Source organism: Neofelis nebulosa, chromosome 12 (genome assembly GCF_028018385.1).
Source record: "Neofelis nebulosa isolate mNeoNeb1 chromosome 12, mNeoNeb1.pri, whole genome shotgun sequence".
Lineage (NCBI taxonomy): Eukaryota > Metazoa > Chordata > Mammalia > Carnivora > Felidae > Neofelis > Neofelis nebulosa.
The window spans coordinates 61027179-61041326 of record NC_080793.1 but is presented as its reverse complement, the minus strand read 5'-3'; the positions used below and the strand labels follow the sequence as shown (position 1 = coordinate 61041326).

The 14148-nt window shown below is 35.5% G+C and overlaps 1 protein-coding gene across 36 annotated transcripts in view; it reads right to left on the bottom strand.

Moving 5' to 3' along the window:
- PTPRD (protein tyrosine phosphatase receptor type D) overlaps positions 1-14148 on the bottom strand; it is a 2222827-nt gene that overhangs the window by 71916 nt on the left and 2136763 nt on the right. For all 36 annotated transcript variants that reach the window (XM_058695363.1, XM_058695354.1, XM_058695368.1 and 33 more), the window contains one exon: positions 9272-9395. In XM_058695363.1, coding sequence (XP_058551346.1) covers positions 9272-9395 — 124 coding nt within the window. The remainder of the gene's footprint in view (positions 1-9271; positions 9396-14148) is intronic.

The following is a 14148-nucleotide window of genomic DNA, read 5'->3' as shown; positions in this document are numbered from 1 at the left end:
TAACAAGAATGAATTGATGATAAAGACCTAGATTGCAGTTTTACCCACAATGCAGAAAAAAATATATATATATTAACTTTGTTTTCTGACATTGGCAAAACTAGAGAAGAGAGAATAAAAAAATGAAATCCTATAATAATTTATTAGTAAATTTATTTAATTCCAAATGACACAGGCCTTCTTTCCCCTTCACTTGCACCATGACAGCCACAACAGCCACATCAGAACTAGCAAAATGAAGGATTCTTTTTCTAACACAGCAGAAAAAACCCAAGTGCTTCTTGCAAAGGCACAGTGTGTTATCTGACACAGTGTCCCAGAGGTACCACACATTGGCAAGCTGCCCTCAATGTTTCTACGGTACACAGGATGATTATTTTAGAAGCATATCTTGCTCTGTGGGCTCACCATTACAATGAGTTAATGGGGGAATGGATACTTTTCAAAGAGTTTGTGAAGCCAGCTTCCATCCTCTCAAGATTCTATGTCCTCTCCCCCTTGGTTTTCTATTCCTCAGCACTGCTGAAGAGGCTGGGTTATGAGAGAAGGAAGTGGGTGATTGAATTGTCACTGAATGCATCCCAAGGTTAGCTACATATATTGAAACTTATCAGCACCTGTGATAGAATGGACTCATTTCTAGTTAAGGAGTACTTTTCCCTGAAATAAAGCAAAGCTTGGGCCAGTACAGAATTATAGAGTTTTGGCCTACTAAGCTTTTATTAATAAAGATCAAATTATTATTATTCAACAGTGAGGTAGTCTGAATCAAAGGCAGAATATGGCGACAGGAGCTCTGTCTGTAGGAAACACACAGAGCCCTAGCCTCCTCATAGATCCTAAAATATGAGCAGCATTTTCATTATGTCTTTGCCCAATACCTCTTTGAGAATCTAATGAGTCAATGCATTTGAAACTTCCAAAATACCAGTGGATATTAGTTATTCTTATGATGAATGTAATAAACAGTAATTAAATAAGCCTAGTCATTCTTTAATATTCTATTGATGAAAAGTTATTCCAAACCTGGAAGGCCCCTTTCCATTTTCTGTATTAAAAAATAATGGAGAGGACAAAAATAATTATTTTATGACTTCCCAGAAATATACAACCTTCACCCTTATTTTAACAACAGAACCACAGCATAGATGATGTAAGTTTCTCTGTAACCTCAGAGCAATGAAGTGTAGATTCATTAGCATAATCTTCACAGGTGTACATTAAAAATGAAAAGAAATCCCAATAACTGAACTAAAGACAATGGAGATAAAAATAAACTCACGGACCTTTTTGATTTATTCTTTGATTGGCTTCCTGGAAACAGAGTAAAGAAAATCAACACAACCAGCCATCCTTTAAAAATGTTTTTTTTTTTTTTTCTCTTTTCCAGATAAGAAACATCACAGGTACAGACTGAGATAGGAGCTGGGGAATAACAGATCCCCACACCATTTGCTTGGCTACATGCAGGAGAAACATGCCATTTAAATAGCTCTAATTAGTCTTTAGGCAGGCTGCAAGCACCTTGTAAAACTGCTCCAAGTTTCCAAAGGCTAACTCCTATCCAGCTCTCTATTTAATACAAATTAGGCCAGGAAAATTTGTGCCCTGCTCCTCAAAAAGAAATGCTTTTATTAAAAAAAATAAAACAAAAGTAAACTACCCTGAAATAAAAGGATTAAACTTTGTCATGCTTGTAAGCAATGAACTTGAAAAGTGAAGGACTGGGAATGTTAATCATTGATTGCTAAATCAATGATTGATGTCCTGAGCAAGGTGAGAAGAATAAACTCAACCAACAGTTGGATGAGATTTAGACAAGTTTTCTGTTTGTTTGTTTTGTTTTTTCTTAGATGGAGCATATAGTCTACCAAAATTCTTTCACTTATTCAAATAGAACTTCAAGAGCAAAATAAAATGAATAAACACATACTCACAAATTAGTCATTAGTGTTTGAGGGTCGGGTGAGAGGGGGAAATGGGAAAGAGAAGGTAGAGTGAGGGGGGAGAGGGAGGGAGAGGGAGAATGAGAGGGTACAGGAACCAAGAGGGAGGAAAAAGAATCATATTTATTGAATTGATGTGGGAAATAGCACATGGCAGCTATTAAAGGGATGTGTTACTGGGGAAAATAAATTCTTTGGTGTCAGAGCTTCATATGGAACATTTATATTTACTATAATATAATTAACATTTTATTGAAAAATGTTGGAGAGATTGTATTAACTTATTTCCCTATGTTTTTGTTTGGTTTGTTTTTACTTATTGAAAAAAATATCAGATGGTTCTATAAAAATAAAATGTAACTCACAGTATGAGGATTATGTGAAAGGGAGAATATGTTATCACGTGCTGACAGCTGTGTGAAATGAATCTGCAGACACTGAACACTCTGCAGAAGAGAAGCTAAGACACTACTTCAATGTGAGGCCCTAGTGTGGTAGTAGAAGGTGAATCAGCACCACAGGGGAACATCCTTAGTTTCTTCTCTTCACTTTTAAGAAACATGATTTATCTTAGGGGCAGTGGTTTCCCGTGAGTCACTTTCTCATTTTAAAGGTGCTAAATTGCCCATCTCACAAATAATCAAGTTATTGCAACATCATGTATATTATTTACAGTTGGATTTTTTTGAATCGCTTACATTATCTGTTTGATTTATTTTGGATTTCCACTTAATAAGAGAACACACCCTCCCCCTCTTGAATTTTGCAATGGTATTGTGGGTCTGGTTTCCATTTATCAAATATATATATATATATATATATATATATATATATATATATCTTTTTTTTTTTTTTTTGATTCACAGAGTACTCCAAATATATGCAGCTTTCTCATTTGGATATTATTAATTTTTCCATAGATCACATACAGAAGAAATACCATCTGAGGATAAATTATAGGATATTTCAATAGTAGTAATAGAATTCATAACAGCAATGATAATTTTAATAGTTTCCAATATTTATTTGGTGTTTTATTTGTGCCAGACACTCTCCTAAAAACTTTACAGGTATTAATTCATTAAATTCTCCTAGTCATTCTAGGATGCAGGTACTACTATTAATCCTATTGCACAGATGAGGAAATCAAGGCACAAACTCTTCAGAACCAGGAAGGGCCATTGATGATTTAATAGAAAAGAAGCTATTGAGAAGCATATGGGCTCTTGCAAGAATGTACCCATTAAAGAGAAGTGAATACATATACTTAGGTTTTGAAACTTTAAATATATTCCCTCAAAACCAGAAAAATAAAACTCATATTTCACTAAGCTTCTCTTATCAGATTAACAAGTACTAGTGTTACAGAATGCATGTGAAATGATGTGGATTATTCTTTGCCATTTCTAATTCTCTCATAGATAGAATCATTTAAATCTGCCTTGGCAGGAGACATACACATAGGCCAATAATTCAACTTGGAGTAAACCCTCTGGCTTAAGTGGGAGTGTTTGTTTTGTTGTTTGTTTGTTTCAGAATCTCTTAATGTCCAAGATTTAATATTTATCTAATAAATTTTACTCAGTGTCTACTGATCTCTAGATGTAGAATCAATATTCAGAATTTTATGAAGAGCATGAAGAGTCTTACACATTTTCATTCTGTTCTCAAACAGAACTAAACACACTAAGTCAGGGTTCTCAATTGACAAATGGGCTTTCAAAGGGCTTTTGTGTCCTTGAACTCTCTGAAAGTGTACAAATAAATTGGGTAAGTGCTTTTGGTTTTCAAGTCGGGTTTAAAATGCTCATTTTTTTTTCCTTTAAGTATATTTATTTGAGAGACAGACACAGAGACAGGATTAGTGGAGGAGGGGCAGAGAGAGAGGGGGAGAGACAATTCCAAGCAGTCCCCATGATGCCAGCACAGAGTTCATGTGGGACTCAAATCCATGAAGCTGTGAGATCATGACCTGAGCCAAAACCAAGAGTTGGACACTTCGCCAACTGAGCCACCTAGGCACCCAGTGTGGTGGTCAGATTCTAAAAAGGATCTAGCTTCCCCAAAGGGTGAATTGTACTAAGTGACATGCCCAAGGTCACAGAACAGCAAGGTCACAGAATGGTTTAAACTAGACTTTAGTGTCCAGTCTTCTGTTTTCTTATTCAGTGTTCTTCCTAATAGAACTTTAAAAATAATATTGAACAAACAAAAAATTCCACTTGAAAGCATTTATATATGATTTATTCTTTGGAAAACTACTTTGGCTACTCTAAGGACACAATTGAAGACCTCTAGTTCTCAGATTTCCAACATAAATGTTTGAAAATGTATATTTCAAAATTCCTAGACAGTCTTCCCAGCCAAAAAGATATCATGTTTGAATTAGGTGTGCCATATATAATCACAGTCTTCATGAATTCAAAAGCCTCTTTAGTTCTGAGTGGCCAATTGGAGAGAATAACAGTCTTGAGTCCAAAAGATTCATGTTAGAATTTTGGCTCTGCCATGAACGTGCTACTAATTATAAACAAGTTACTTTGTTTTTAAAACTTTAACAGTTCTTCTTCCTTAAAATTGATGGTAACAACTAACTTTTGAGGTTGTTCTGAACATTATAGATAAAATCTATCCATGATTTTATACACTATATAAAATCTATGACATGGTGCCCAACACACAATAGATACCCAGAGAATCATATCTATTTGTCATTGACATAAAAAGTAGGCTTTTAAAAAGTTTGCTTTATATTTAGTCCTGGCCAACAATTAAAATAATTCCATTTGAATATGGCTTTTAAAGTGAAATGTTAATTATGATTCTACTAATAGAAATACAATACTGGCAGCAGTGAAGAGTAATTAAATTTTAGAAAAAAATGTTTTTATCTAGAACTGAAATAATTAGATTGAATTTTTGCTAGTTATAAGACATTACAATAAATAATCTGCCACTAATTGATATTCCTGGGTTTATAAGAAGTTGAAGATACATACAAGAATTGAGGTAAGTAGATCACTTTTGGAATCAATTAAGGATAGATACACTTGACCTTACTTCTACAACTGCAGGAACCTAAGCACTGGGATCACTAGTGAGTCCCTGTATTGTGTCATTGCCTCAGATTAGTTCTGCCATAAAATAGGAAATGAAATACTAAAATGTAATGTTTATGTTATCCATAGATTACAGCCCAGTGATAAAGTGGACTTTTAGGCAAAGTGATAAGTCTGGCATTGAGATTCAAGCTAGTGACTTAGTCACAGATACATCCTCTATAAGTAGGAAAGCAGTGCAAATATGTGGGCCTATGCAGGCATGGGTTAGAGAATCACAAGAGCTCACTTCCAGTTTGAGCTCTGTTACTCACATGTGGTATGGCTTAGGGCCGACACTCTGAGCTTCACTCTTCTCATCTCCAAGTGTGGATATGTATATAGTAAGGTACTTATGCTGTTGCTTCATCAAACTGTAGTGTATACAGTAAATGATACAATTGATAAGAAAGCTACATAGAGTTAACTCCTACCAGTCAGAAGTGAAAGGGATTTCACGCACATGTGGCTTTTAAAAAATAAGACAAATTAATAAATAAATAAAAAGCAGAAATAGACTATACATACCGAGAACAAACTGGTGATTGCCATAGGGGAGGTGGGTGGGGGGGATGGGCAAGATGGGTGAAGGGGAGTGGGAGATACAGCCTTCTGGTTATGGAAGGAATAAGTCATGGGGATAAAGGGCACAACATACAGAATATAGTCAGTGATATTTTAATAGTATTGTATGTGAAAGATGGAGGCTACACTTGTCTTCTGCACAGCATAACTTAAGAGAAGGTGAATCAGGTGCTTAACACTTAGGATGTTTACTTGAAACTAATGAAACATTGTATGGCAAGTATAATCAAATTAAATAAATAAGTAAATAAATAAGGTTTCAGCTGAAACAATTGATACTGAGAGAAGACCAGGTTACATAACTAGTAAGTGACAGAGCTGTGACCCAAACCCAGATTTCCTTGCTCTTATCTTTTGGTTTATCAATTTCTTTTTTCCTATGTTAGTAAAAGTAATGAATAACTGAATTCTATAAGATCAAGCATATTATTATATACTATTTCATTGTAATATAAGTATTAGTTCCCATTTAGTCTTTGACAATATTTAGCTTTAACTATGAAAATAAATCCTATCACCTCTTTTCCTTGGGAATTACTATGTTCTCTTAAGAACAGCTTAAACAGGAAGTGGACTGGTCAAAAGCAGTTTCCACACTGCTTGCTCTGCAATTCAATAATTGTAAGCATTCTGTAGTTAGAACTGTCTTGAATTTGCTCCACATTTTCCCCAGCATAAATAAGATGGCTGTAATTTGGAAACATTTCATGATGTATCACTATTTTCACAGAATTCAATAAGCACACTGGTGCTGACACACAATTCCCCATTCTTTAGTTTATTTCCCCTGCCACTGCTTGGCGGAAGTCATGTAAAAGTTTTGCTCTAGGAAACAAGATAAGGATACTAGAAATCACTGTGGCGACTTTCCAGATCTCCTTTATTGTAGGTCAGACCACTCTGCAAAGTAAACATGAAGAGCAGCCAGCACCACTGGGGAAACAGCAGCAAAAGTGTCCAAAACAAAACCTTTGACCAAAGTCTTTTAAGTTATCACCACAGGTGGAGCCTAAAACAAGCATGTTAAATTTTATAAATTGTGCATGAAGTCTCTTAACATTTATTTTTTTTTAATTTTTTTTTAACGTTTATTTATTTTTGAGACAGAGAGAGACAGAGCATGAACAGGGGAGGGGCAGAGAGAGAGAGAGACACAGAATCTGAAACGGGCTTCAGGCTCTGAGCTGTCAGCACAGAGCCCGACGCTGGGCTCTAACTCACGGATGGTGAGATCGTGACCTGAGCCGAAGTCGGCCGCTTAACCAACTGAGCCACCCAGGTGCCCCAAGTCTCTTAACATTTAAATGCTCTTAAAAAATCCGGCTGTGTATTATCAAAGCTCCTTTTATGTGGGAAGCCTCAGTGAGCAGTTCTATGGTTCCAGCCTCCAGCATTTCCCTTTCTGTGCTTAAGATATAGGATTGTTGCTTACCCCCTTAAATATCTGCTGATTAGGGCTTAGTCTTAGATAAAATGCTGTTCATGGTTGTAATCTAGATTAAAGCTCTCTCTATAGCCTATAAACTTCAATTAAATGCTTCTAACCTTTTGCATAAGACTTAAAATTGAAACACTTTTGGTTTCTAGGTCAGCTCTAGATTTAGGGTATATTTATGAGCATAGAGCTATAAAAAGGCAGGTTTTAGTCTGATTCAAGTGCTTTGGCTTTTGTACTGTAAAAATAGCATAGGAATGAAATGTACATAGTTTCCATCTATCATAATAAATGTACAAAGAGGAATATTCTTTGTCCTTCGACATACTTTACTGTTAAGATGGTGGAAAATAACAGGTTAAGGAAAATAATGATAAAGTGCGTAAAAGTACAGGGACACAGTAGTATTGAATGACCTAATTCTGAGTGAAAACAATGTTATAATACAGCAAAGGCCGACTGACAAGTTCTCCATCCAAGATCATGCCAAATAGATTCTCAATTTATATTCATTTAATTTCTATAATTTACCTGTTCTGCTAATGGAAAAAAAAAAGATTTCCTTCCTCCACTTGTGACTTGGGTTAGTTTCTTATTATCTATGGAGTTGATTTAAGAAACTTGAGGCAAGAAATTGCTTTTTTTTTTTACATTTTAAAGTGGGAAATACAAAGATAAAATGTAAACGCTATATGCAAATAATCATCCACATAAATCAATTACAGTTTTCAAACAGGACTTGAAGCAATTACCTGTCTGACACCATCTTGCTTGAATTAGCATTGGTGAAATTTTGATAAACATGATATTTTTTTTCCTGTGTGGAAAAACATTAACTCTCAAGATCCTAGGATCTTTAATAGCCTCAAAAATGGATTATAACATTTTCCAACATCAAAAGTAAAATTGACTATGAGAACTTTATAAAATATATCTATGTCGTATAACACCATTTTGCAGAAAGGAGGCTGCAGGTATGGGCTTGCTCACATGCTGGAAGATAGTTCTTGTTCCGCAAACACTGGAAATAAATGTATTGGTTGCCTTTTGTGTTTACTGGGAAATCAGTGTCTCACTTTCAAATTAATTTTCGGCATAAAACAAGGCATGTAGGGCTTGGTCAGAGTTAGGAGGTAAGTGGTACCTCCTAAATCACAGATTTGGGAAGCAGAAAAATGTGAAAGATATTTGAACAAGTGTAGATGAAAATGTTTGAACTGTAAGGTTCTGAAAATGACTGGGTCTGAAGTTGGTATTATTCAAGGTTTAATAAGACATCTGGAAGAGGGTAAGTGGTGAACCTTCAAGTATGTAAAGGCCACAGAGCTTTTCTGGATGTCAGTGAGGATGAATGTGGTATGTGGAAGGTGGTGGTCCAGGTGAGCTACTATGACAGAAGGAAGGATTTAAGTGATATTGTAAACTATTTTGTAAGGACAGCAATCCAATGTGCTACCATAGCAAAAACAAAAACAAAAACAAAAACAAAAAAACTAACAAAATGCTGAGTGTTGAACATGCGCTCCTAAATGATTTTAATATGCCATGTGAAGAGATTTATTACTGGAAAGAGATGAATGGAAAATACTCTCCTCATGACTCCTTACAAGAAGCTAGGTATATTAGAGGTGTATTCCTCATCTTTTAGGAGCAACCATTCCCTCTGGAATGCACTACTTGCTACAATTGCGAGAGATAGATTACCAAGCAGTCCACAAATTAGCTGTACCAGACATTTCTGATATACTTAATTTTTATAAATCACCACGCCACAAACTCCTAAACTTTCTACTGTCCCTAGGAGGTATCCAGATTTATTTACAAACCCGTCACCCATTTAAAAATAATAGTCTATGAGCATCTTCTGACAATCACCTGTTTATTTATATCAGCAACCATCATCAGTAAAATGGGCAACCTCAATTTGCTTCCCCTCTACAAGCATCATGTACCTTATGAAGTCTTTCACCTAGAATAGAGGTAAGAAGGTAAGGAGAGATGCTTCTATGCTATGTGGTGCTGGGGATGTTGTGTACCCATATACAGTATACTTGTATGAAGTAAAGAAAATGTGAGAACAAGTGGTGCCTGAATATTAATTAGCTATTTCCATAGATAGCGAAAAACCTAGTTAAAACTATATTTTCATGCAAACACTTAGAAATTCATGAAAAATAAAAGTATAAATAATGTCTGAATTTCCTTACCTTCTATTGCTGATAGGAGAACCCGGGAATGATCATATGCGATTACATTCGCATATCTATTCTTTGGTTTGTTTACTTCCAAGTTTGAATGTTCCCATGTGAACTGCTGGCCAGGGTCAATTGACTAAAAGAAAAACAGCACACACACACACACACACACACACACACACACACACAAAATCAATACTGAATAACACCAGATTATAGGCATTTATCACAAGTAACAAACATGATTTAAAAAGAAAAGTCTGAAGCCACACTTTATCAAGATGACCCTACTTATGAAGCTGAACACTAATATACCCAGCTTAACATGAAATGATTAATCATAGTAAAAAACAGTGATAGTCACCAACAATTGATTCAAATGAAAAAAAAATAGATATGGATGTTCCATTAATATTGGAAAGGCAGTGTTTTAAAAATTGTTTTAGTTTTCCATTTCCTTCTCTGCAGCTGTAGTTTATAAGTTATCTGGCTCAATACTCCTTCTGGTTCTGTGAACATTATTTTATCTTGATTATTCTCCCTAGTCTTTCCTGTCAGGACGTAACCTCACCCTTTAAATTTATTGGCCATTCACTAGCTTCACTGGGCACAGGTTTCCCTGTTTTTTCTTCACTTCTAGGCTTCCACTTTGATGGCAACTTAAAATTTTGTCTGTTTCTCCATAACACACTATGGCCAGTAGCACAAGCAATCTGTACAATTCAAACAGTTAAGAATAACAGTAAAGAAGGGAAGTTGGTAAATCTAATGTTTATCTTCAAATATTAATTTATAACCCAATGCAGATAGGATCTAATTGCTTTTCTACTTATGTTTCCTATTATTATGTGTTATATTTACAAAGCTTGCTTCTTTTTATTCTTTAACTTAAACATATTTTTTTCTGATTTATAATGCATTTTCTTGATACCTTCATTCAACCCATTACTCAATAATCTAAAATAAATATTACACAGAATATAAAATAATATATAGTTTTCTTAGAGTTAAAGCAGTATCATTTTGAGACTGAACTCAGGATCTGATTATAGAAAAAAAAATACTGAGGGACTTTTTAATTTCCTGCAATGTTATGGAAATCAAAACCTCTTTTCTTTTATCATAGGACATGGGCACTTTTTTAAGACGTAATTTCATGGTATAAGGAAACATGAGTTCAGTAATTACATAAACATGATTTCAAATGATTAAAATCAAGTTTTCAGAAATAATGGTAAGGGTTATATGCAGGTAAAATTCTGTGAAAAGTAAAGACACTATGTTATGTTAATAGAATTTTTAGCAGTTAGTTTTGATACTGGGCATTTTTCATGCCTTTATGTGTATATGTAGAACTGGAAAGTAAAACATATCCAACAGCAGTGACAATATTAAAGATGTGTATATTTTGTGTTTAACAGGGCTGGTAAAACTCACAACTGCAAAGAGTCGACCTATTAACCCTCATGAATAGCCTCCAAACATTCTAAAATTCTCAGCAGTATGGATTCTAGCCCCTAATTTACCAAGGATTATAAAACCCTTATCTTTTCTTAGCCAATGCTAATCTATATATAAGTAGCCTATCATTGAAAAAATATTCAGCAAAATAATTATCTATGCTTTAGAGTCTAAGGAATCATATAATTAGGGGTCTTTCTAGCTTGTTCTTCCAGGGAAGCTCATCATCTCCCCTGCAGAATGTACTTCTCTCCAAGTATCTGATGAGCTAAAACATGCAGATGCCTGGGTGGAAGCCTTCAAGTCAACCTTGAACCTTGTCTATACAAAGCATATTTATTTGGTGACCAAGCCATACATTATTTTTTTCTTAATCCAAGTCACCAGCCCACTGCCACTCCCTAAACTCAATCTTTCAGTATCTGATGTCTGCTTGGACTCTCTCTTCAAACCTCTAACTCCAAGTCACTTTTCATACCAAAGTAGTCTTTTTGAAGATCAGCTCTGGACAGGTTAGGTTCCTGCTTAAGAATTCCACTGGCTCTGAATGACCTACAGCTTAAATTCTAGAGTCCTTAGCCACAGTCCTACCCATACACCTTCAGTCATCTTTGCACTGACAAAGATGGCTCAATAAATGGTTCAAGAGATTTTCTTAAATGAATTGAATTGATGGATAAATGTTGTTGAGAAGAGTTCATAAAGAGAAATCATGGAGTGATTCTTCCCTATATCATGGCAATTAGAGAACAGACAATGGAGACTGCAAGGTAAAGTGCACTATGATTAATAACTTTAACACTCATTATCATACAGTTTAATAATAAAGTATGTGATCCAGAAATTACAACTACCACTGATATCCCACTTTACACTGATGAGCGTTACTGAGTACATAAGCTTCTTGCACATTATTTTCTAAAATATCCCAAGAAGTGGCTAAGCTCGCTGATGTTCAATGCTTTGGTGGAAGGTATTACTCCCTCTGATAGCCGTTATTCAGACTATGATCACTCACAGATGTGTAAAGTGGCAAGCATTTAATTAGACTAATGAAATTGCATCTATCAATGCAGACACTGTTAACTCATGTCCATTTCCACTCTTGCCACATATTCTCAGCCTTCTGAATGCTGAGAATTTGATACCTACACATTGAAGAGTTTAAAAACCAGTAATGGAAACATAAGTTTTATTTCACATATGTTAATATGCTTAGACTTAAAGTATGACCCATGAGAAGAAGACCTATAGTAATAGGATAATTATAATAGCTGCCAGGTCATGCAGTATCCCGTTTAATTTTCATAAATGCTATGAGGTAGGTATTGTTATTTTGTTCATTTTACAGACAAGGAAATTGAAGTAAAGAAAAATTAATTTAATAAATCTTACTGAGGGCCTGCTCTGTGGCAGGCACTGTGCTATTTGGTGGTTAACTAATTTGCTCACACAGCTAGGCTCATACATTCACCCTCAAACCCAGGTCTGTGTGATTTCAAAGCCCAACTGATGATTAACAGCTGGTAATTACCAAGCCAAGATGCTACTACTTATCCCGAAGGCCACTGCAAAATGAGGAAGCCCAACATATGAAACACACTTCAACAAAACTATCCTTTATCTTGCCAGTCTGAAAGATATTTCTTCCCAACTGATCATCCTCTGTCATTCTGGGGCAATTACATAAGAAATCAAGTTTTAGAAATGAGGTTGGCTTCACATGGATGATAAAACAGATGGGATGCAGCTTACATTTATACTTGTTTTACAGGGATCAAACAAACATTGATTGAATAATGCTAAACTGTCTGTGCAACACATACTCATCTATCTGTATCTATCTGTCTGACTGAACGTTTAACAATACACAGCATAGGTCATTATTCTGGAGCTTGTCAGAATGCTGAAAGCAGTAAACACAGTAAAGAACAGCAACTACTGAAAGCAGGTCAGGTATAAGATGATCTTTTCTATGTAGAAAAAAAAATAAAACTGGTTGAGAAAAATCAAATTTCAATTATCCATGTTAATGAGGCAAAGGTATCATGGATGACTAAGACCCTAATTTTCAAAACCCGCTCTTTATGTTGTCCTTAGTGCAAGATGCAGGCACATTTGCTTTGCCTCTTTGTTTTCTGGTTTCTTTTGCTGAGATCCTCTTAAGGAAGAATGAAATGGTCAACATGGAGAAAGGGCAACCTTGGTCTTGAGAAGTTCATTTCCACTCTAGTCTCATATTTTTGGCCCACACACCATGACCATGCATCTTCCTACTATAGAGTTAAGCTGAGGCCATCCCAGTATTATTCAAAACAATTTGAAATAAGCAGTCTTGTTTCTAATGACTTCTTCTTGTTCTTCCTGCTGTTGGTGTTTGGTTTTCTTCAGCCTGACTCTCATGTATCTCCTCTCATCCTTCTGACACTGTTTATCCAAACATGTTTTGGCGAGATACCCCCTCCTCCTCAGAACTCAATCCCAAATTCTACCCTCTGAGCTGGAAACCTGGCCGGATCTTCTGTAGTTGCCCTGGAGGAAACTTTGCAATTTGGAAATAAAGCAAGTTAGATGTATTCAACCCAAATTTGATTAATAGACTTAAAAAAATAAGCTATATGACATTTGCACATTGCATTGTTACAGAAATGGTAAACAAGAATGCTACTTCCTCATATTTACTTTTGTTTCTCCAGGAAATCAACAAGGCCCTTTACTGGACAAAGAAAGAATATGTAGCACCTAAACTTTACCAAGATGCCAAACCATTTTACATTGCTTCCCTACCTGCACACTTGGCACATGACACACTCCCCCTCCTACCCTAATACTTGTGACTGAAATAATTCTGATACTAACAGATCTTCACCTCAATGACTTTGCCTTACTGAGAAGAGGGCCCAAAGAAAAACTTCTCTGTAACGTACAGAAGAAAGAGAAAGTCTTGATTAGACAGCTGCTAATATCAAAAACTTTGCATTTATGTAGTCTTTAACTTGGTGGTCTGAAAGTTCTCATTTTTTTTAAGCAACTAGAACTTTGTCTTAAAATAGGTAAGTAGAAAATAAGCAACATATAACTGATGGATTTATAATTTTGCACTATATTCTTTTTTTTAATTTTTTAAATGTTTATTTATTTTTGAGACAGAGAGAGACATAGTGTGAGCGGAGGAGGGGCAGAGAAAGAGGGAGACAGAATCCGAAGCAGGCTCCATGCTCTGAGTTGTCAGCACCCAGACGATGCGGGGCTTGAACTCACAAACCATGAGATCATGACCTGAGCTGTAGTCGGATGCTTAACCAACTAAGCCACCCAGGTGTCCCATGCACTATATTCGTGATGAAAACCCAGATTAAAAGAAATATTTTACATCCAATAGTTATATAGTTAAAATAACACTTATATGACATTTGCTGTGTTTTCTT